This window comes from Anopheles marshallii, chromosome 3, assembly GCF_943734725.1.
Source record: "Anopheles marshallii chromosome 3, idAnoMarsDA_429_01, whole genome shotgun sequence".
In the NCBI taxonomy this organism is placed as follows: domain Eukaryota; kingdom Metazoa; phylum Arthropoda; class Insecta; order Diptera; family Culicidae; genus Anopheles; species Anopheles marshallii.
In genome coordinates, this window is record NC_071327.1 from 65,126,743 (window position 1) to 65,150,230 (window position 23,488).

Genomic DNA, 23,488 nt, shown 5'->3' on the forward strand with positions numbered 1-23,488 from the left:
TTGCGGAGGGGGGGGAAGGAGGGTTGTGGTGCAGCGATAATGCGATAAAGAGCAAATGCAAACGCAAAAACAAAACCGCAGCAAAACTTAAAAGCCAACCAAAGCGTGGTTGCGAAGTGTTCATCTAACAAAGCGCGACGAGCGTTGACGATCGTCACCGATCATCGTCACTTGCGCGTTACGCCATTGGCACTAACATTTTCTTTACGTGGGATTGTGTGTATTTTTCTGTTGATTCATTTACCTTACTTACTATCATTTCTTCTTTCACGCCCTTGCTCACCGTCTATCTTTGCTATGCGGTTCAATCGTCTACTTGTGAGTTTGCTTCTTCACTACTTAGCTGACGAATATGGGTTTTGTTTTGTTTTGTTTTGAGAAATTGTATCAATATTAGTGGTTAAATGGTATAATGCAATGCTGCTGCTGCTGCTCTTGATTCGGTCGCCATTGACTTGCTGTTTTGATTCGTACGGATGCATTTTGTGTTGTTTTTTTTTTGGTCAACCCCCATTTTGGTACCGCGATTAAACAAACATTGGAATTTCTTACCGATGGCCGGTTTCTAACGTCACTCAACAAGGGGAGTATCCCGATTCTCGATCGATCGATTAATATAATGAGAAAAGTTCTAAACGCATTTCCAAAAAAACATTTCGCCCCCATTTTGTGGGATTGAGCGATAAACGCACTGTTAGAGATATTGCAATAAATAACATTGAACAACAAATTTCCACTTTGCCCCACATTTCGCCTTTGCATTAACAACGGCAAATAAACTATCGGAAGGAAAAAACACGTTTAAAATAAAACTGCTTAACTTTTTTGCACTTTGCGTAGTTGGGCGTGAGGGGAATGATTGATAATACACAACAAAAGCGCATTGCACCTCGCACGCACGAACGTAAACTAAACGTTTGGGTGCGAAATACGTTGGCCTTAACTATTCCGTACCAATAAATAAGCGACAATTGCAGCCCGTTGGGCGAGTTGTGCGTTTTGTGTTTGCTTCTGTTTCACTGCCAACCGTTCGGACCGATCGGATGTCCGTCATCCGCAATCCTGCCGTTGGCGTCACAAATATCGATTGTTTGGGGGGTTTCTTTTGTTGCATTTTTGCTGAGCGCGCTTGAGCACTTGACATTATATGTTTTTGAGCTTTTGGAAAGAAACGAAAAAAGACAATTGCTTCGCTTAGATACGTTCCGTAACGTACACCTTGCAGTTGGCTGGCGAGTTGGAGCGACGCACCGCGAACGGAATGATGATGCCGAGCCCGGTCAGGATGACACCGATCGAGTTCATGATGATGCCCTCCTCGATGGTTTGTGAGTAATTTTCACTAAAATAGAGTAAAAAAAAAGCAAGACGAATAAGGTTTTAAGAAAGGTGAAAATAAAAACAATTAAGGCTTGGATTTACAGTAGAACATCGATTATCCGGGGCCTGATTAACCGGCGGGCGGATTATCCGTGAGCTACAAAATGACAGCTAGTAGAATAGTTTTGACTATTTTTTAACCGTTTTAAACAGTTGGCACGAGAGGAACTTGTGAGTTTTCCATAAAGAGTTTATCAAGTTAAGCTCCCTTAAGTATATCTGCTCGTGTCGGTCCGCAGTTGCCCGGATAATCGACGTTCACATTGACATTTAGAAATAGGGCACTTTGTTTTTAAAGATAGTGGCGCTCCGAGCGGCCCAAAATGGAAACATTTGACAGCGTTACTGTTGACAGTAGTGTTGACACGTCAGTTGGTACTGATTTTTGACGCAATTTCGTTATTTATTCACCGAGATATTCGACACACCTCCGGCACAGAAATCGGGCCCTGAAGTTCTGTACGTTCAGGTGCTGTCCACCAAAGCGCATGGTTGTCTTTTTTTGTGACTATTTTGTGGCAAATTAGTCCACCGTTTTTGTGATGAAAAGGAGCATGAACGTGGATCTATATAAGGAGCGACTTGGCAAACGAATTTTACGATTTATAAGATCTCGCGTCGGCGTTACAAAGTGCCCCAATTACTGAGTGAAAAAAAGGTTTAAGGTCGACGAAACTTACCCAAGTTCAAAGTGAGCCTTCTGGGTCAAACCGGTAACGGCGGTGGCGATGGCGAGCATGAACGTGGCCACACCGAAGCTAGCGTGGATCGGTACCATGGTCGAACGGAACTTGTACGTTGCGTTCTCGCAGCACAGCAGAATGAGGAAGCTGTAATAGCAGCAAAAAAAAAACCCTTTGGTGAATTCTGAGTGGCTTCTGAGCACCCGCCGATAACTCACCTGAAGAATCCCAGCACAAACTGCAGCGCAAACAGCCCCATGGTGATCATGCCGAGCCAGGAGTGCAGTGAGTAGAAGTTTGGAATCTGCTGCTGGTTGTGCGAGTCCCATACGGCCATGAAGCCGATCACTATGCACGGAATCGAGCAGGCATGGAAGAAGGTATGGCACAGCTTCACGATCAGATGCGAACAGCATCGGCAAATCCGGTACAGAAGGATCGCTGCAAACGAAGGAGGCGGAAGATTATAATGTGCCCGGATATAACCTCTGCACAGTCACAATAAACAAAAAAACCCGTACAGAATCCGGACAGCGTGACGTATCCACCGATCATGAGCACGGGATGGAGGTTGAACTGCAGCTTCGGGTCGTCCATGTTGAAGCCCTTCCGGTAGTAGATCGTCCAGAAGATGGTCAGCACCGAGGCCGCAATCAGCAGAATCGATGAGACGACCACGACCAGTATGTACTCGAACCATGCGCCACAGTTCCAGACGCGGTCATCATCGTCGTCGTATCTCCTGCGGGTGATTCGGTAGCGGGTGTTAGAGCATGGTTTGGGATTGGTGGTCCCGACTCGCCGGGGGCAGCTAATTGAGTTAGTGTGTATGCTAACGATTAGTAAGACGAATTGAAATTATAATCTTCCCAGCAACCTTTGCTCCCGCGCTGTGTCCTGCCCGGTCGCACAATAGTTCCCCGGGCGTGCGGACGTCGTATGCTGGACGGAGGGAAAGCAACCCCGTGCCCGTTCGCGATGAGGGTCGGCGGAGACATCCTGTTTGTTTGTTGGGCCCGGTGATTCAACTTCATCCACCATGGCCGAGTGGGCCCGAGTTCGCTCAGTTGACGCGAAGAGGTCAATTTAGTTAATTGGCCTCAGACAAGGCGAGCGAAAGAGACGCGACGTTCGACGGTTTGCCTCATTTAACGAGTCCCAATAGGGAACAAGTGGGTGGATGTGTATCCGCACATCCAGCCACCGGGCCAACAATATCAATTCCGAGCGAGTTCGCGCTGTTCGGTTGCCGTTTTGTGGCTCTATTTTCCCTCCATTTCTGCTCTATGCTAGACTTCTAGTGTTACAAAACGTCAAATGACACTGTTTCAGCCGCGCCGCTGGTTTAGCGCCATAAATAGGCAATGTAAACTTGATGCCCATCCATCTTAAATTGTGCTACCCCGTAGCACAGTCCCAGTGGCCGAAGTCGGCTGGGGGGAGGAAGGTAGCAACTCGGGATGGCGCGTGATAAAATGACACGATAATTAAAGCAACGAGCAATCATTAAACGAGGGCGAGGGTGTAGGGATCACTCCCAGGGAGGTTTATCTGGTGGGCAGCGAAGGTTCATCTTTGTAAACCCGCGAGGGGATTGCGCATTGCGCCGTGTTCTCGCCACGCGGGACACTCACACACGTCCAGCGGGTGCGTGAAAGATTGGGCCGTTTTATGGCATTTCTGCGTTGTTTTTTTTTTTGGGAGGAGTGTTGTTGTTTAATGTAACTCATTATGCTTTTGGACGCTTAGTGTTTTCACGCGCTGTCTTTAATTTACAATCGAGCCCAAGAGCGCGATCACACGGTGCTTGTGCGGTTTATTTGTCTGCAGTTGGCAAATAGATGCGTGACAGAGCACGGTGCTCGGAGGACTTTTTTTTTTGTGGCGACTTGCGTTGTAGTTACCATTTTTGCAATTCTTCTGTTTTTTCCCCTTCTAGTTGAGACAGTTTTGTACATGAATATGCGAGGTGAGTTGAAGATCGAAAAAGATCACAAATAATTGCAACAGTGCAACTGTAGGGATTTTTATGGGAGAAGTACTTACACATCTGGGTTTGTTAGTTCAACTTTAAATGTATCATAAAAATGCAATATATTTGTTTATTGTGTCTTTTTTAGGGTTCATACAATTTTGGACCTCATTTGGACTAGTGTCAGTCACCGTATCAAGTGTAACACCGATCGAAGTCTGCTCAATTGGTGGACATTTTAGAGACCAAACCGTTGAAGCTAGCATGATATCAATATTTCTTTTAGAATTTCAAACAAATTTCCTGCCATCGTACGTAGCAATTTTTGGTTATGTCCAACGTTAAAAAATTGACATCAATTTTAAACGAGGATCGGGATTCCTGGCTGAAGAATTAACCTCAAATTTTGCTCATTTGCACGGAAAGAGTTGATTTGACAACAAAAAGACAAAATTGTCTAAAACTCAACACATTTTAAACATTTTCCAATCGAAACAACTAACTTTGGAAAGCTGATTTAGAGATAAAAACTTGCATTTGAAGTTTGCCTTTGGCCTGTTTCTTTGGAAACTCTCGCGAACTTGTAGTAAAGTTCACGATGAAACAGTCACTCCAAAGAATTTGTTGTAACCAAATAAACCAATTCCCTTAAAACTTGCAGAGTGTGCCACCCCCTGTTAAAATTGTAATCAGCAGACGAGGAATAAATTAGTTCCTGCCGTAGCATAATTCTTCAACCTAACCTTGGAAAGCGGCATACTCCAAGCGGAAATCCTCCTCAGATTCGATCATCAAACGTCCCAACCCGGGTCGGGTCTTGAGCTAACATGAATATTAATTGCTTGATTTGAATGTTGAAGCATGCAACCACGACCGCCGTACAGCGGAATGGCTGCGCCAGGTCCACCTGGAAAGCCACTCGCCTGCGCGAGTTCTTTGCCCTTGTGTGGATGTGTGCCCTCTGGCAGAGGGCTGCGCTCGAGTCGCAGCAAAAGTTTCAAGACCTCAGACCTGTTCCGAACGGTGCACGTGAGAGTGAAAGTAACCCCCCCCACTCTCCCGTCGATCTGAGCCCTTGCTCCCGCCCTCCCCTCCCAGACGCCCTCCTCCTCCCTGCTACCCATTAGCAGAGCGATCAAAGAGCGGGATCAGCTCGCACGTACAGCAGCGCATCGAGTGCGCAATCTAGCCACCGCAACACCCGTCCCGCCAAGGGCTCGGCTCGGGTGGAAAATCAAACTTGTTTACACGAAGCGCCCTCGCCCCCCCCCGCCACCGCCCTTGGCGTAATGCTTTCTCTCGTTTCGGGGTTCCCGGGTACCGGGCCCATTCCGTTCCCACCTGTAGCGAGAGCGCACAGGAGAGGCCTGCTATCATGATCTTCGCCGGCGCTGTTGAATCGGGCTGGTTTTGGCGTGTTGGAGACCCGACCCGACCCAACCATCGCGTGGAAAGGCATTTGAATGCGGTTTTCCGTGCGGCTTTCCCTCCCGCGGTACTCCGGCGTATCGCGCTACGGCAGGTTTATTTTCACTTTCTTTTCCTATCAAAAACCCCCCAGGGGGTGGGGAGGGAGGTAGGGGGGGGGGGGGGGGGGCTCTCAGTCAGTTCCATCCCACCCGTCACACCACCGGCGATCGATTCGCGATCGAGCGCGCGCAAACACCTGGCCAATGGAAAATTGCCCCCTCCCCACCCCCCTTCCTTCTTCATTCTTCCCCTTCCTTCAGTTCATTCCGCCGGATGGATTGATCGATCGGATCGGATGGAAACGGTTTTCGCCGTTGGCGTACACACGCTCTTTGGAAAGGAAAAATGTGTTGTTTTTTGCCAACCAGCAGTCGATCTGGCATTTGAATATGAACTCATTTGCTTTCAATCACGGCCACGAACAATCACAAAACCGCACACAAAACAGGCACAGCTCGTCCGCACAACAAAATCGATGCAAAAGCGCGGAAGATTCACTCGTATTGATTTTGTTTGTTCCTTCCGTTCCTTCGCTTTACTATCTGCTGCATCATTTTCAAGCACACAAAAGTGAATCATTCTCGGCATTGCGGGGGGAGAGCGAAACCCCACGTCACCCCTCCCAATGTGGTGGGGTGGGCACGTGTAATAATGAGCACACACATTTACAGGTTTGTCGCGACACACGGATGACACGTGATCGAGGGGGGGTGGGATGGGTTATTAGAATTTCTTACTCCCAAATGATAATAACCGCCCTTACCCTCCGGTTGTGGTAGAATTACGCGGCATACTGTCGACGGGCTGGCAGGATAGGGTAGACAGGCTAGTAGAAAAAAAAAAACAGTCACGCAATCGGAACCGAAACGGCACACCAATTCACACTAAACCACCGTCGAGTCGCGTGCCCGTCTGCTTTTACCCGACACTATCAATCGGTCTGTCGACGGTGTGGTTATTTTTGATCAGATCAATAAGACAAGCTCACAACACAGCGAGACGACCACCAAAGAAAACACAAAAACACCCGCCCTTCAATCGGGAACCGATGCCGATCGCAGCTACACACGGCAGTACACGCTTTAGATCAGCCGTTCGATACGAAATCACGCACAATATTTGCTGGGCAACGGTGGGCACATTAGAAAACAACAGCCGCCACAGGACAGGACAGGGTTCGCGTGCGACTACGAACTGCGAAAGACTCGACGCGTTGTGCAGCCCGTTGCAAATGCGATCAGCATCTCCAGTGTGACTGACTTCAATCTTTCGCCCCTACGGTTTTATCGTCGCACAGCTCTCTCTCTCTCTCGAGCGCTCTCTCACACTCTCTTTCGTTCTCTCTCTCTCGTGTTTCCGATATGCAAACCCACACACGGATGCAAACGCCATGCGGTGGACCGTGTTGGAAGTGCGCCATGCGTTCATCTCACGGCGCAGTTTTACCATCCACGATCGCGACTACGATCGGCAAGCAAGACAAAACAGAGAGAGAGAGAAAATGCTGCCTCCGACTTTGGTGGAGACTTTGCCTTTCTGAGGTGGAAGGAGGGAGGAGGGACATATCGGGGAGGGGACACTGTTGCACCGAACAGTTGCACACCGCAGGCAGCCGTCGTTGCTGCGTTGGAAGCGTGCAGATGCAATTAGCGACCTTCGTTTGAATGTCGTACAGTTGGGAGTAGATCATTCGTAACACAAAACATATGCCATAATTATGGCGACCCGGGGTGTCGAAGCAAATTGGTTGTTTTGGTATGAAATTCCAATAGTTGTACCTTTGTTGGACATTACTAAAGTGATCTCAAAGGCACGTTTGCTCAAGATCTGGAAGGATGTCACAGGTGCTACACGCTTTATAGCATGACTAGCAGTGGGTACGAGGCGCGGCCCAGTGGTGTATTGGTAGCGGTGTGGGTTTTCACACGGACAGGACCGGTCCAAAATCTCATCTGGACCTTATTATTCTATCCGCACTTAGGACTGATTATTTCCCGACTTTACGGGAGATAAAGTCCAAAGAAGGCCAGAAATATGGGTGCAGGCCTCCTTAGATCTCTTGAGGTTTATAGTGCCCATAAAGAAGAACGAGATGTCATATCTGTCACACTTTTTTTTACCGCATGACTTAGTAGTGGGCAAGATCTGAACATCTCTGGACACATCTCGACACAAGTCGCGCCAGCTCAGCCGCACAGCAGGAAGATCCCGAAGAACCGGCACTTGCAGTAAGGGAAGAGGGCGCGCACGATCATAATTGGGATGCTGCAATCGACGGCGAGTAGCGGTCCCCGGCCTCTTCTGCGTAACTCAATTTACGATCATTGAAAGAAGAATTTGTGCCCACTTGCTTAAGATTTATATCGTGATTGTTGCTACGCACGGCTAGCGTACTTGGGCGAGTACGTCCTGTTTTGTTGCCATCTTGGACAAAGCATGATCAAATGGTGATGCGTGCAACTCAGGCCGTAGATAACGCAACCGAAATCTTCCGCTGGCACAGAGCTAACTGTTGCAAGAACTTCCGCCAGGTGGCGGTGTCGGTACTCACTTTTCGTCCGGCGGTGGCGGCATATCGTGCTGGCTGGGACTTCTCGGCGGTGTTTTTTCACTCTCCATCATCGCTAGCGGAGCCTCACAGGGAAGGGGGCTCACCGAGGATCCGTCCATTTTGAGCTTTATTTTGGCGGTTTAATTATACGGCCACACGTCACGAGAAGAATGCGGGACGCCTGTGGGAGGTCTGCTCGCCGTCACTGGGCCGTCGGTGCGCACTGGAATGGGTGATGTCCGAAGGAGTTCTCGGGTCGGGTGTACCTGTAAGAACAGAGGCAAAAACACACTTGTACCTTGGTGCGTGTGCGAGCTAAGATGTCGTAATCGGGCACTGGTGATGCGAGATGGACGGTTGGTGGATTAGTGTGGTGCTCTTATCAGTTGGTGGTGAGATAAGTTAAGGTTAAATATCTTCCTCCTTGAGATGTGCTAGATTTCCTTGCCTGGTGCTGGCAACGAGTGATTGACGAGCCACAAAGTGAAAGCGAGAGAGAGAGAGAGAGAGAGCGAGTGAACGGGAGCGCGATAGGCAGCGTGAGAGCAGGGAGGTATGCAAATGCAACTTGCAACAAGAAGTTGAATCTTCCCGGGCGCTGTGGCCGTGTGCAATGCAGCGGAAGAAGCGTGCAAGTGTGCACGCCCTAAGGGGAGGTCCCCTGACCAATCCTGTCCCGTACACGTCCCAGCACCACTTTACGCACTGGTCCTTTGGCTGTTTGCACCGAGCGCGAATTCCTCCCAACTGCGTCCTGGTTAACTCCGTATTGCGCGCCAATCGATACCAGCCTTACGGATCAGCTCGTCCCAGGAGTGGCATCCGGAAAAAAAGTGCTTCACTTCTTTGTTTATCTCACTTCGGTGCCCGATGCGTAGCAGCGTCCCTCACATCCGACCACCGTGTGTTTTGTTGGGCGCAAAAATTTGGAACGCACGCGGGAAAACTCGACCGCACACTGGTCGGCGACAGCGTCCAGCACACGACCAGCACCAAATGGTGATAACAATTTGTTGATTTTAATGAATAAATCACGCAAAACCCCGTGTCACACTACCTGGGTGGCCTGGTTGAGATGCGTACAGTAGTCGCTTTTGCTACACACTCCCATTTACTCCGAAGGGTGGAAAAACTGCCAAAAAACGCGCACGGGATGATATTAAAAAGAGAAAAGCAGCTTTAAACACGGGCGAGTGTGTGTGTGCGTAAGTGTTTGGTGAGCGGGAGAGAAAATCTCTTTCGTACAGACACAAACCCCAACAAAACACACACAGCGTTGGAAAGAGCAGCGTGCTGGAATGACGGAGCGCGCGAGAGAGAAAACGAGAGAGCGAGAGAGCGGACCCGAACAATCACGGATGCTGTGCAGCCCGAATCGAACGAAAGATGCTGGGCCTACTTTGGTTTGTGCTTTATTTACTTTTCGCATTTAAATTATTCAAAAGGCTGTTACTTCAACAGTGCGAGAGCACAATGATGCTTTCCGGACGAACGTTACGGGCGCACCAACCAAGCACACACTTCACTGAAAATGTGGGCTCCAATATCAGCAAGCGGTGGAGCCAGTTATTTGATGTTCTAAGCACAACTGAACCGTCGGCCGAACCGTTTTTTTTTTCGGAGGAGGGTTTTGGCTTTGTTTTTCACACCTCAACTATGCTGTTAAGAACTGGCACCGTTCTTCATTCAAACACCACCACGCGTGAGGAATAGTTTCATGTTCCGTTGCTAACGCTACTACTGCTCTGCAGCAAACCAACTTCACGCCACGAAACAACAACTTCAAATTCAATTATACTTGCCCCCGAAAGGGAATGATGGTCCGGTCTCGGGCCCTTAGAAAACAAACCTATCCGAATAACAAAACTCCGAAAGTGAAAAAAAAGGGGAATATGACGGGAAATGTTTCGACTCAATAATGCAACACGCCTTGTTAGTTACTCTCTTGCGAAGGGTGTGCCCTCCTATATGGGTCTTTAATAATTAAAAACGCATATGAACTAAATCGTGTATTTCTTTCATGCGTTACGCTTTGTGGGGTCCTGCTTGCATTACTTCGAATGTCCGCATGGAGCGCTGCTGAGGTGGTAAAGTGTGCGGAAGATATTTTGTGCCTCTGCAACGAAACAACCTGTCAGCAAGTGTCTGATCAAAGTGTTCGGAAAAGCAGCACCGTAGAAAACAAGCCGCATTCGCATTCAACGTCCAAGTAAGCGTGGACGAGCAACTAGGATGTGGAGCCTTTTCATTTCTTCCCTTGTGGTGGAGAGTTCGTGCACTTACCGAATGGAGGTTAGAGAGATGTCCTGCAAACTGTCCTACGAGACAGAGAGCGAGAGTTCCCGTACATCTTCCCGGGACTGAGCGGGGATAGTGATTGTTTACTACAATTGTGTTAGTGTTTTCGCGAGCGCGTGGAGCAGGAAAATTTCGCCTGGGAGCGAAAGACACATCGTGTTAACGCCCTTTTTGTAGAATCCATGCGTGAAAGGATGGCGCTTGTTTTGAGCATTGCTTCAACACGTGTTTTTTTTTAGGGGGGGTTTAGTATTTCAAATGGTAGCAAAGGGCCGTATCGAGTTAACGGTCCGTTACATTGAAAATGTTGCATCTATATTACAGGGAATTATTGATAGTATTGTATTATATTTATTTTATTCCTAACCGAAGGAATAAGTTGATAAACAATTTTGAATATAACTAATTACATTCGTGTTGGTGTTTTGTTTTTACTTTCTCACCTTCCCGACCTTCTTTTTAAATGCGCCTTTCTGAACTCCATGAGACTTCTGTGCGCCATTTTTCATACTTTGCCCAGGTCCACCTTGTTTGCCATTCTGTTGTTGCGCTTGTTTTAGTTTCATTTTCAAGCGCAACGCTTCCTCAGCTTCACGCACCTCCGTCTTGTTGCCTGCCTTTTTCAGCGGTTTCTGCTTGTTTTCGCCGTTTGCTGCAGGTTGCGGTTTCGGTTTATCAGTTTCAGGCTGTTCCTTTTGTTCCTTGCCGTTGGTTGGAGTCGGTTTTTCTTTTTTCGGTCCCTTTTTCACGTTAGGTGGCTTCTGGAACACTTTCACGACATGGTTCGGATCTTCACGCTGCGCTTTACGCTGTTCGATTATGTCCTGATAGTACCAGTCGCGCTTGTTGAGCTTCTTCGGAAGCTTAACCTCTTCCTCCTGCTGCTCCGCTGCCGCAGCGTCTTCTACCGGTTCGTCCACCACGTTCTTCGGAATGGCATCGGAGAACTTTTGCAATTTTGCCACAAAGAACCCGTCCAGATTGTGCGTGTGGGGATAGAACCGACGGGTCAGCTTCATTGTCGGATGAAACCGCAGTGCACCGTAGTTGGTCAAACCCTCGACGCCAAAATCGAGCCCAGTTGGTACAAGGCGCACGTTGCGCCTTTTCAGTGCAAAATCAATCACCCATTCATTTTCCTGTGGCAGAATGGAACATGTGGAATAAACCAAATAACCACCCGTCGATGAGTTCGCTGAAAGGCAGTCGATTGCCGTGAGCAGCAAACGTCGCTGCAGGTTGTAGCACCGCTGCACGTCGATTTCTGTTTTGGTCGCCTTCACGCTCGGATCCTTCGATATGACACCGGATCCGGTGCAGGGTGCATCGAGCAGCACACGGTCGAAACCCTTCATGATGTTGCCGTATTTGATTCCGTCACTACACGTGATGACCGCGTTCTGTATTCCGAGCCGATGGAAATTTCCCAACACCGCACGCAAACGCTCCTTGTTCGTATCGTTCACGAAGATAACACCGGTGTTCTTCATCAGCGCCGCAATGTGCGAACTTTTGCCACCGGGCGCAGCGCACATATCCAGTATGCGTTCGTTTTCTTCCGGTGCTAGAGCCATCACGGGCAACATGCTGGAACCACCCTGCAGCATATAGTGTCCGGCAAGGTACTCCGGTGTGGCTCCCAGCGGGACCTGTGACGAGTAGACTACCAAACCTTCCTTCGACCATTTGCCAATCGGATCCAGATTGATGCCGCGATTGATGAGCGCTTGGGCCAAATCACGACGGCGTGTCTTAAGGCTGTTAGTACGTATCGTAACCGGACGTTGAATTTCCGACGCCTCGAGAAACTCGAGCAGCTCATTCGGCGAAAAGAAGTCCAGCAGCAAACCCATGAAATACTCGTTGTACGAGTAGTACAGACACAGATCCTTACGCAAAAGATCCACGTACTCGCAGCGGGAACGGTTCGGATCACGATTCGCAGTGAAATCCGACAGCACTCCTATGACGTCCTTAATGCGAATGTTCACGTCCTGCAGGTTGGTGGTCTGAGCAAGCTCTTCCTCGGTCGGAAACACAAAACGTTCCCGATTGATGGCGGCTTCGGCCATCTCCTCGTCCGCTTCCTTCTGTTCCCGTGCCATCCGTTTTTTCAGCTTCTTGTTCGCAGCTTCTATCGGCAGCATGTCTCCATCGATCTCTTCGTCTTCTTCGTCATCGTCATCCTCATCATCGTCCTCGTCATCTTCATCATCCTCATCGTCATCTTCCATTTCATCATCCACTTCCTCTTCGTCCTCCACTTCCTCATCGACATCTTCATCTTCTTCGGCATCGACGCTGTCCGCCTCTTCGTCCTCCTCCTCTTCCTCTCCCACATCACTGTCCACGTCCTCCTCATCCGAATCACTTTCCTCCTCAGAATCACCCTGTTGAAGGAACTTCTTCATCTGGCTTTTCTTCACCAATACTTTACTTTTAGCTGCCGCCGGTACCTGTTGCTGATCTTCATCCATTTCATTGTCACTATCGAACAAATTGCGGCCCTTCTGACCTCCATTCTGATGACCATTGGATGCGACCGGCAGTGCTTTGCTCTTTTGTCCGAGCTGTTGATACTTCTGACGACTTTTTTCCACGTTAAATATTTCGGCCGGATCGAACGTATTGGGACCGGCAGCTTTGGTGACGTTTTGGACCGCCTTCTTTACCTTCCGCGCTTCTTTCTGCGTTTGTTTTGTAGTCTCACGCTTCTTTAGTCGTTGTTTTTGATGGCGTGACAGCTTCTTGTTTGAATCATCATCTGGAAATCGACAAAAAGGGATTAATCTTCCATATTTTACGACCAACGGTGCGGTAAATAGCTATATAACCGACGTGCTACGCCATCGCACTCTGTGCGCTACATTACCTTCATCCTTGGCAAACTGGAACACTGGTTCTGCTTGTTTGCGAGCTTTCCGTCCAGGGCCCTTCTTCGGTCTTTCGACATGTATTTTACGGCCCATCTTAAATCGGTATACAGGTCAACAAATGCACAAACCAAGCACAGTACGCAGAGGAACAAAGTTTTGGGCACATTAAAAACGTGCACGTTGTTTGTTCAACACGAGGTTTGCGGCAATTTGACGTTTCTCGGTGCACAGTGTCTTCGGACCATCATTCGATAGCATCGAGACATTATTTATAAAAATAGATCAATTATTTAAAAAATAGATCCAAAGTATAATTTGCGTACGAAATTCTACATCCAATTTAATTTGTTTGTGAGTTAAGAACTCAACAATTCTTATTTTATATCGATTTTCAACAGCTGTTGTCAAATTGCATACGATCTTGTTGACAGCTCAGGTCAGAACACGCGAGGGGTAGGAATGCTCGGTGTGCTACAAATTTGGCAGTGACTGTAATGTAAACAATAACACACACCACATTTGTTCGCACAGTCCGCAGTTAGATTTATACAATTCGGGAACAACATGCCCATCGCTTGCCGTAGCGGTTGTGGCCGCAATGCGTTTATGCGAGTAAGTACGATGGGAAGCTTTTAAAAAGCCTGTTTCATGCTGAGTGTTTTTCCAGAGACCAAAAACTGGGGATGTGCTGTGCAAGGAATGTTTCTTTCTGGCGTTCGAGACGGAAATACACAACACCATTCAGCAGGAGCAATTATTTCGCTCGGGTCAAAAGGTAGCGATTGCGGCTAGTGGGGGCAAAGACAGCACAGTTCTCGCCCATGTGATGAACCTGTTGAACCAACGGTACAATTACGGGCTCGATTTGGTGCTGCTTTCCATCGACGAAGGAATAACCGGATATCGGGATGACAGCCTTAAAACGGTGGCACAGAACCGAGACGATTACGGGATGCAGTTGCGCGTGCTCTCGTATCAGGAGCTGTACGGATGGACGATGGATCGTATAGTGGCGGAGATAGGCCGTAGCAACAATTGCACGTTCTGCGGTGTGTTCCGCCGGCAGGCATTGGACCGTGGGGCACGCTTAATGGAGGTCGATTGTGTAGCCACCGGGCACAACGCGGACGACATTGCGGAAACCGTCATAATGAACATACTGCGCGGAGATACCGCACGGTTACGCCGCTGTTGCGATATCAAAACGGGTTCCAAAGAAGCCGACACAATTCCGCGTGTGAAACCGCTAAAGTATAGCTACGAGAAGGAGATCGTGATGTACGCACACTTTAAGAAGCTGGTCTACTTTTCGACCGAATGTGTATTCGCACCGAACGCTTACCGTGGCCATGCGCGGGCGTTTTTGAAAGATCTCGAAAAGGTACGCCCGTCAGCGATCATGGACATCATTCATGCGGGTGAGCAGCTACAGATCAAGGGTACGGTGAAGAAGCCGGTACGCGGGGTTTGTGGTCGGTGCGGGTTCGTCTCGTCACAGCAACCGTGCAAGGCTTGTGTGCTGCTGGAAGGATTGAACCGTGGTTTGCCTAAACTGGGCATTGGCAAGAAATCCAAAGGAGAACGAATGGTAGCCTTACAAGAGCAACAGTTACGCGAGAAGGCACATCTTGTAAAGAACGACTTCTGACAGCGAACAGTTTGTATGTAATATATGCAACGAAAAGGTACGTTAACAAATCAGTTACACTCATTTCAAGCTTATTGAGAAAATGTCTACTTTAGAACAAAATGTTCCACAGTGCCAGCAGTTCGGATGCTTGTTATACAAATGGGACGGGACGCCATCTTATCACCGATTTACATTCAATGTAAAACAAAAACCGTTTATTCAACTATAATGAAGATATAAAAATCTCATGATGCGGGGGTATTGTGCTACAATAACGACAATAGTTTTTGCTCTACACTACGGGTCAACTACACTGCTGACGATGGGCTGATGAGTCTCGCCGTGGAATGGAGGGATGGGAGGGTTCGGTATTGATACTATCCACTACCGAGTTGGATCGGATACGGAACACGGGATACGAGGACCGAAAGGACATTTCTGCAATCATCAGAGACCAGAGAAATATAGATAGATAGAGAGAGAGAGACAGATAGAGAGTGTGTGTGTGTCGGTTGGCTGGAAGTGTACGCGGTTTCGTTCTATCTCATCGACGATTTGCACTCGTCCTGCCGTATAGCCTTTTCCATGGCACGCTGTACCTCGAGATCTAGTGCCCGCTCGCGATCACTTTCCGTTTCGCTAAACTCGGCCGCTGTCACGTAGGTTTTATTGTGGTATCTACAAAACGAAGCCAAAAGGCAATTACTAGCATCTGCTGGCTTGGCTGGGGCCAACGTGAGTGTACCGTCGACAAAGGTGGCAGTGTTCCAAATCCGGTTTAGTTATTTTTTTTTTTTGTGGTTTTGTTTTGGATTTTTGTTTTGGTATTGGCATATAGGTGGTCAATTTTGAGTTCGGGAGACGTTACTGCAGTGTCGCTTCTTGTGTCAAAAGGAGACGCACCGCCGGCCATACTGTGATACGGCCGCTGCATAATGATGCGATGCAGTAGGGCTCCCTGGTTTGGTTAGATTTTGGATCTGAGATTTAGGTACCTGAACTACCTGTGCGTACTTGAAGATGGTTGCATATCGAGGCAATGATTGTCCTTTGTCCGTAGCTGATGCCCAAAGTGGCCTTTCGCCGTAGCCTGCACGTGGCGGGGCGTATTGGCACGATGATCCCTCACCGGCGATAGTTCTTTAATGGATTCCGTACTGGATTCATGATGTAGTATATCTGTGTAATGGAAGAACAGAGAAATAGAAATAGAAGAAATAGAGGGTTCTAGTGACAATAGGGAATAAACCTAGGAACGGACCGGAACAAACAGGAAGATCGAAACTAAAACTTAAAGAAGAGATTGCAAAGAACGAAAATGAGGGTAAATAGAAGGAAAAGGAACTAGCAGAAGAAGATAGAAGAAAGATATCCGAAATGGAACGAACATAAATAAGAAGGTGTTAAAAGTAACGAAGAGAAAGGAAAAGTAACAAGAAGAAATGAAACAAATTAAAAGGAACTAGTTAGAATCTACTAAGAAATGAAACACAAAAAAACACAAAGAGGAATGAAATTAATAAAGAGAATCTAAGAAGAATGAAAAAATATGAAACAGGAACCGTTAAGAAAGGACAGAACCGAAAAACGAACAAAAAACAAACAAAAATAAACGAAAAGAATCAAGAAGAAACGAAAAACCAACAAAAAGAAACTAAAACATGGAAAAAACAGCAACGGACAGAAACGAATAAGAACAAAATGGATTATATAACAAACATATCAAACAAAATGGAACGAAAAAGAACGAACTCGTTTGTTCCATTCCGTTTCTTTTTTCTCTTTAGTGAATGAAAAATGGGCTAGGCCGTATCCTGTTCCTGTTGTTTTCAACACTGTTCTACACTTAGTTCACTTAGTCCGCAAATGATGTGAAACCTACTTGAACAAGGTGTTTTCGATGGTATCCTAAAGGTGGGTGCGTTCGAGAATTCGTTGATAGGGCTGCTACTATCCGACTCGGAGTAGTTACTGGGACCGAAATTACGCTGCCCCATGCGTCGCAAAGCACCGTCGTCCCACTTGGAAGCGATTGATTTCGTTGAACTTGGCATATTGATTGGGGTCTCCTCTGTAGCGAAACGAAACAGATTGGTTTACTTTATAGCACATGGTCCTTTACTGTCATCGGATATGCAGGCAATTATTGGACAAACATTGACAAACATGGAACGATGCGGCGGATTGTTTTTTCAACCACAGCAGCGATAGCACAGGCTGCACGCTAGGCCAACGTCAACATACATGCGCTGTATATGTTTGGCCCACGAATATATTCTCATGAGCAGCTGCAATAACAATTCACCGTGTGTGTTTTGCAGTTCAACTCACCTGTGCTGTAAAACTGTTGCTTGTGCCAGCTCGATTTGCCCTTGATATGTCCCGGCATGTGTCCCGTGCTCTCCAGCAGCGGATAGGCAGTGGCATTCAAATCACACTCCGGGTGTCCGAAGGTGCGAAACTGCAGCGAGTAGTCGATGTTCGACGGGTTCAAGCTTCGGGGCTCCTTGCACAACCGGCCGGTGCTCGCGTTGAACGTGGCGTACGGGGAAATTTCGTACATCTCCGCGCTCTCCTCCTTGTTGATCACCTTCACCGGTGAGGCGCTGTACACCTGCTGGTTGCGAATGTTTTCCGACTGCTCCTTCATGCTCAGATCGGCGGACAGTGTTTGCGTGCTGTACCGATCGGAGTTGTTGGTGAAGCACAGAACGCCCCGGTACTTTGCCCCAACGACCCTGGAACGCAAACGGTAACGGATCACACCATAGCAAAGACCCGGGAACCCGGCGGTATGCCCTCTTGCTACTTACAGACTTAACACGACCACAATGAGGGTGACAATCATCACCGTCGACTGCAACCATTGGAACTCTTCCTGCTGCAGCAGATCCGTGTCGTTGTTCTCCTCCGGGATCGCTTTGTACTCCGGCGGAGGAATCTTTTCACCGAGCAGGGTCAGCGTGGCAAAGTTGTACTGGGCCATCGTTTTGCCCGCATCGTTGTTGGAGGTGATTTTCAGCTCGTACCAGGTGGCGGGCACAAAGTCGCAGAACGAGATGCTGCCGTTCGTGTGCTGATCGCTACCGGAAAGATCCGACGACACGATCGTCCAGAATGGGGTGTGCAGGCGACGATATTCGATGGAAAAGTGCGATATTGGGCAGCCCCCGTTCAGCCAGGATGTGAGAAACAGGTTCAGGCAGCTCGAGTTGGTGTTGAACAGTTCGCGCTCTTCCGGGATGTGGGGAGCTTGTGGGAGAGGAGAGTAAATGTGGTACAGAACATTGCATTGTTTAAACAACCTATTGCCAGTCACAGATTGTCGGATGTAGTCTGTAGCAAAACGTCTTTCGTCGCATCGACATTAAAATTACATCATTACGGCAACAGAAAATACTGACGCACCAGAACGTTTTACGATTCTCGTATAGAATATCACCTATATCGATTCATTCCCTATACCCAAGATGAACCGTTTTCGTTCGTCAACAAACTTCCCACATTGGTTGTATTGAAATAACAAAAGAACGAAGACCAGCGCCTGCTGAGGTATCATTCTGCTGCAATCGGTTCAAGATTTCATCGCTACGGGAATTTAGTTGCTCAAAGTTAAGCCAATTAAGAAGTTTCCTTTGTCCTTCTCGAATTATCCACTGTAAGTATTGATTTACGGACGTCGGATGGCATCAGTACCAAACGGTCCTGTATCGCTCGAAGCCAATTTTAACGCCAATTAAAAGCGTTCTTTGAATGAATGGACGAATCGTTATTATAATACAATAAATTAATAGTTTTAATCCTTAATGCTCTAAAAGCTGTTGATGAAAACAAATTAATTACACGATTTGTAGATTTTTAAATTATTCAACGAGATGGAAAATCATTCGGCTGAGTACAACTGGGATAAAGTGCCCTTTCACTGTTCGGAGAAGGTAATGCCTTCAAATTAATGTTCGGAGAAGGTAATGCCTTCAAATTAATGTGAATTTTACTTTATTCGCAGCTACTCTACTCTTCTTAGTAGAGGTTGATTTATCCATCTCGGGGACTGAAGCGATGGGACCAATTTGGGTCCTTTACCGTGTTCTAAAATATAAGATATTTTAAGGTTTTAAGGATCAAAGATACGATCGAAAAATTTATATGCCTTAGCCCGTGTAGCGTGTAAAGATAAAGTTCCGTAAAATACTTTAATTTATTTATTCTTTATCTATGAAAATGTAGAGTTTTCTTCAAAATATGTACTTCGGCAACAATTCTGAACCCTTTTAATAGCGGAAAAAGGATTGTGCTTCGAACAAATCGACGATGGGCATTATCAAAAATATTTAAAACATTACGCTATACCTCGGTTTTTATACTATGCGTCAAAGTTTTTGACATAACCTGCCCGGTAAAAAGAGTTTGAGTTCGGAATGAATGACGGAAGAGGGCGCCACCGTCAGTAGGGATGAAAAAGGGTCGAATTTCGAGGATCGAGCCCCGTTCCTGTTGCAGATCAGTAAAAACGCAGTAATAAATTTTGAACGTCTCTCACCATAATCGAGGCTGTACGCATAGAAAACCAAGGCCAATTGTTCCTTATGGTCCTTTTATGGTCTCTGCGACTTAGATCTTGAGGACTTAACACTTTTATTTTTAACCTAGCAATCGATGAACTTTCCGCAAAAAAATCTAAAGAAAAATCCAAAGAAAAACTTGAAGCTACTGAGGTTATGAGTGTTTAGACCAATAGATTAGCTAATATACCAATGACCTGATCATGCTGCACTCTTCCATGAAGATGACTCAAGAAGCAATGAATAAAAAAAATAATACTGGGTCTTTTTTATTTTCCGGGGGTCTTTGTGTAATATTTCCTGTTTTTTTGGACTTCTGCTCAAATGTAGCAGCACAATCAGCTCTGCACACAGCTGGGATGGATAAGCTGCTGGTGCTGTATTGTTGAAGAGATCAGTACCATTTCCTGAGCACAATCGAACGCTGTAAAAGGACTCAAAGGATCAGCTAAAGGTAAATCAAGACACAAATTTAATCATCTAAATGGCAATGCAGAAATAGGAACCAGAACCAGTGAAAGAACGTGTGTTATGATGTTGGAGTTTGAATTTCGTTCAAAAGTCTCTCAAATTCCAATAAAACAACAACATCGTCAGCCCGCTCTATAAGTCACTGCATGAGAATGGTGTACCGGACAACCTAATTAATTTAATTTCTTTGCTCCTCTTCCTCCTCCTTACCGCCACAATAACCTCAGGAGGCCTAGAAGAGGCCTGCCATTTCACGCTTTCTTTGACTTAATTTACCCGTAAGGCCTAAATAGTCAGTGCTTCTTGAACGGGGGATCGGAATGGGTGGGGTTTTGGTACCGGTACTGCCGTGTGAAGACCAGTGCCACTATCAAATACACCCCCCAAGTTAATCCTTTTCCAGCGGCGTGTTGAAGTATCGGTCAATTCGATCCGGTTAAATATGTGAATAATACACAGCCGCTCGCCCGTGAGTACTTCACAAACTCTTAGGCGTGGTTACGTCGAGTTGTAAGTAATTAAGTTTTAAGTACATTTATATTCCTTCTTACTTAACGCAAACAAACGCAAGGGCATTAATAATCCTGATTATGACGCAATCAGATCAGTGATGATACAGTTGTACTCACAATATCTCCTCCAAGCACATCATTTAAACACCGAACCGTTTTTAACGATCTGTACCTAGAATATTTGAGCTTATGCGTGAAAATCCTTCCAAAAAAAGAGTTGAAAAGCTGTTGAACACACGTTTACAATGCTCAAAACACACACCGGGTAGGGGGATTATCGATTCGAACGTTTTGGGGGAATGGTTTGAGCTCGTCTCCGAAAATGCCTGCCAGCGTTACAACGCTGCCCGCCTGTCTCTGTCTGTCAAACACCGTTTGCCCGTGACATCAATCAGCGAACCAAATTCGTGGAGAATTTGTCATTAAACAATTGGTTCGATAAACCCCCCCCCCCCCCCCCCCCCTTGTCAGGTGCCAGGGGAACAGCAAAGAAAAAGAGCGTGCCACTTTTGTACGGCGACTCCGAGCTTTTTGCCGCCGTCCCATCACCCGTCGATGGTTGAGTGATGGTGTGGAATAATTAATGGTTTTTGCAGGCGCTACTGGTGCAGGGTGCGGGAGTGCGAGTCCTGTCCAGTTGCCCATGCGTATCTCTCGATTGCATTACGATTGCAATGGTTGCCATTTTGCTTCGTTGGGGCGGTGGAGGGGCCAACAGCGGATACTAGCGGGAGTAAATCATTTCAGCCTGATTGCAGCCTAGTCTTGCGTACGCGTCACGCCCGCTCCCGTCACGTCCTCGAATGGATTTCGTGCCGGTGACGCCACGGCAATAGCACCAGCCACACACTTGGCACGTTCGGATGTAGTAATATGGCGTTGGTGTTGGCGCATCTATGTGTGTTTGTGGATCGCTGTTAAATAGTCAAATTAATCCATTCAATTACATCGGCACATCGGAAGGGAGCGTTGTGTGTCGTGCGAGCTACGCCTGCTACGACTGCAACATCAGCAGGCCTTTCACGGGATGAACGACTCATCACTCACGGCACATCATGGGCACGACAGAAGAAGCACAGCGAAGCAAAGGCTCCCTCCGGGCTGCTGCTGGTGTTGCACATGACCAAACCCTACCCACCCCCCACGCCCACCCGTTGCTGAGGATCCCGTGAGCACATATCCGTGTGCGACCGAATGTATCGGCCCAGGGCACGAAAGGATCGATAAATAGTCCAAACGTTTTGGTCGGATTTGGGGCCTGGGAAACCGGTACCACATACCACACCCGGGGTAGTATGTGTATCTATGTAGCATACCCCCCTGCCGGTATGCTCCCTGCCTTACTTCCGAACCTCTAAAAACCAAAGCAATCGACCACCGAAACCGATTCTAATGCTGGCGGGCGGCGACTGATGTATCCTGGGTTTGGGCTCGGACGGTTGTGTATTATGTTTCGTAAGCCTGGGATCTTGCGACTTCCTTCCCCCCTCCTCCCCCCCCCCATGAGGGTTTTCCCTCGCACAGCAATGCAAAACGGACAGGATTTTATGTTTTCCCAGCATTCTGGCACCACCGTGTGCATCCGTGAAGCGAACCGTTTGTGTGTGTGTGTGCATGTCATTTGGATCCCCGGATGTGATGGCACGACTGTGGGAAGGCGGGGGGTGGGAGGGAAGGATCGTATGTGTGACACTGCATATGGCGCGGCACAGATCTCACACTGTGTGAATGTGTGCGTCGTGCAGTGTCGTGTGCACATTTGGTTTGGGGGTTCATTGAGGTGTATAATTAAACGTACATTTAATGATGCTCCACGGGATGCTTCCGCTATCCTCAGGCAATTCCCTCCGCCTTCTTCCCCCCGCCTGTCGCCCATTTCCCTAAGGACAGAGAGACATCGGGGGTTGCTTATCATTCGTCTGTGTCAAGATTTTTCCTGCCCGCTTTTGTTATCGCCCCACGAAAAGGCGGCTGGGGGGGAGGGGGAGGAAACCGGGTTTACGATGGGGAGGGCGAGAAAGCACGCAACATGGCAGCCATACGAGAAGAGATTAGGCCCGGGCCCAATCCCCGAGATCTCACCGGGCTGCTGTGTACGGCAGCCAGAGTTCCTTCAAATGTTGCACAATTTGCACCGTAACGCGCGCGGGCCGAATGTGTCGAACGGTGTGGCGTAGTTCGGTCCCCAAAGCCCCGGTCACCCCATTCCGGGGGGGGCCTGTGTGCGAATTGCTCGACTCAGCAAGTTGCACCGGGCCGGCGGAGTGGATAATTATGGCACGCCTGGACGAAACGTATGCACCTTTCGGCTATCGGACAAGCGCATCGGATTGGATGAATTGGATATATTTTTAATTTTATTCCTTTCGCAAAGCTGGAGCTTCGGAACAGGGAATCTACAGGGTGTACCATAAGTTTGCATGCACACATGTTTTTGTTGTTGCCCCATGTTCATATGCAGTTTTAAAACTACATAAACTACACAACTATAAACTACATCTCACGCATCTCAAATGCATCGTACATGATGATTTTGGGTGTGAACAATTCGACAGTATGGCATCAACAAACAACAAACGCCAAATTCAACGTGGCGTACTTTAAAACACTGTTGCTGAAGTTGTTGATGCAGGTTATTGCCTCGAGTCTCCGAAACTTCTAAGGCTCTAAGGCTGGGAACTCCGGAGTAGATTCATGAATCCACTCCGACATTGGCGTCGAAATTCGGATTCAACTCCAGGAAATAATCCGGAGCTCCGGAATATTCCAAAAGTTTACTTCGAATTAATCCGGAGTCGACTCCGCAGTTCACTTCAATATTTTCCATACCATATGACGCTTCTATACCCCCCCACACTGCTCCCCCCAGGAGTATAAGGAAATCGATTTGGATTAGCGCAAGACGGCGTTTCTCAAATCTCGTACAAGTCATGTGTGGCGCTTGCTTCTGGCTTGAGTGACGTGTGACGTTCATGGTTACGCAGCCCGAACCCGAAACCCCGAAACCCTAGTGAAAAAGCTAAAGCAATCGACGCGAAAATCATATCGAGCCAGCGGATTTACATTTTGAGCGGGAGGAAATA

General features: G+C 47.6%; 4 protein-coding genes across 4 annotated transcripts in view; 1 reads left to right on the plus strand and 3 right to left on the minus strand.

Annotated features, from left to right (window-relative positions):
* Positions 1-1,194: 1,194 nt before the first annotated feature.
* LOC128710790 (transmembrane ascorbate-dependent reductase CYB561) lies at positions 1,195-8,175 on the minus strand. Its single transcript, XM_053805642.1, has 5 exons — positions 8,057-8,175; positions 2,585-2,805; positions 2,282-2,504; positions 2,061-2,210; positions 1,195-1,342 (listed from the first exon to the last, which is right to left on the minus strand). Exons 1-5 carry the CDS (start codon positions 8,173-8,175, stop codon positions 1,195-1,197), a joined length of 861 nt encoding a protein of 286 aa, XP_053661617.1.
* Positions 8,176-10,785: 2,610 nt separating this feature from the next.
* LOC128712023 (uncharacterized) lies at positions 10,786-13,323 on the minus strand. The gene is made up of 2 exons (XM_053806916.1): positions 13,227-13,323; positions 10,786-13,118 (listed from the first exon to the last, which is right to left on the minus strand). The coding sequence occupies exons 1-2, from the start codon at positions 13,321-13,323 to the stop codon at positions 10,786-10,788; spliced, it is 2,430 nt and encodes an 809-aa protein (XP_053662891.1).
* A 471-nt stretch (positions 13,324-13,794) lies between these two features.
* LOC128714324 (cytoplasmic tRNA 2-thiolation protein 1) lies at positions 13,795-14,878 on the plus strand. The gene is made up of 2 exons (XM_053809199.1): positions 13,795-13,842; positions 13,898-14,878. Exons 1-2 carry the CDS (start codon positions 13,795-13,797, stop codon positions 14,876-14,878), a joined length of 1,029 nt encoding a protein of 342 aa, XP_053665174.1.
* Positions 14,879-15,371: 493 nt separating this feature from the next.
* LOC128716219 (cell adhesion molecule Dscam2) overlaps positions 15,372-23,488 on the minus strand; it is a 31,477-nt gene continuing 23,360 nt past the window's right edge. Inside the window, exons 20-24 of the mRNA XM_053811138.1 lie at positions 17,674-18,112; positions 17,192-17,598; positions 16,743-16,931; positions 15,865-16,039; positions 15,372-15,538 (exon numbers count right to left, since the gene is read on the minus strand). Of these exons, the coding sequence (XP_053667113.1) occupies positions 15,400-15,538; positions 15,865-16,039; positions 16,743-16,931; positions 17,192-17,598; positions 17,674-18,112 (1,349 nt within the window). The 3' untranslated portion in view covers positions 15,372-15,399. The remainder of the gene's footprint in view (positions 15,539-15,864; positions 16,040-16,742; positions 16,932-17,191; positions 17,599-17,673; positions 18,113-23,488) is intronic.

Bases quoted from the DNA above. Each gene is read 5' to 3' on its own strand.
- LOC128714324 (XM_053809199.1), top strand. From the start codon at position 13,795: ATGCCCATCGCTTGCCGTAGCGGTTGTGGCCGCAATGCGTTTATGCGA. The intron at 13,843-13,897 runs GTAAGTACGATG...GTGTTTTTCCAG, and splicing joins GCCGCAATGCGTTTATGCGA to AGACCAAAAACTGGGGATGT.
- LOC128712023 (XM_053806916.1), bottom strand. From the start codon at position 13,323: ATGGGCCGTAAAATACATGTCGAAAGACCGAAGAAGGGCCCTGGACGG. The intron at 13,119-13,226 runs GTAATGTAGCGC...GTCGATTTCCAG, and splicing joins CCAGTTTGCCAAGGATGAAG to ATGATGATTCAAACAAGAAG.
- LOC128710790 (XM_053805642.1), bottom strand. From the start codon at position 8,175: ATGGACGGATCCTCGGTGAGCCCCCTTCCCTGTGAGGCTCCGCTAGCG. The intron at 2,806-8,056 runs GTGAGTACCGAC...AATCACCCGCAG, and splicing joins CCGCCACCGCCGGACGAAAA to GAGATACGACGACGATGATG. The intron at 2,211-2,281 runs GTGAGTTATCGG...CTGCTATTACAG, and splicing joins TTTGTGCTGGGATTCTTCAG to CTTCCTCATTCTGCTGTGCT.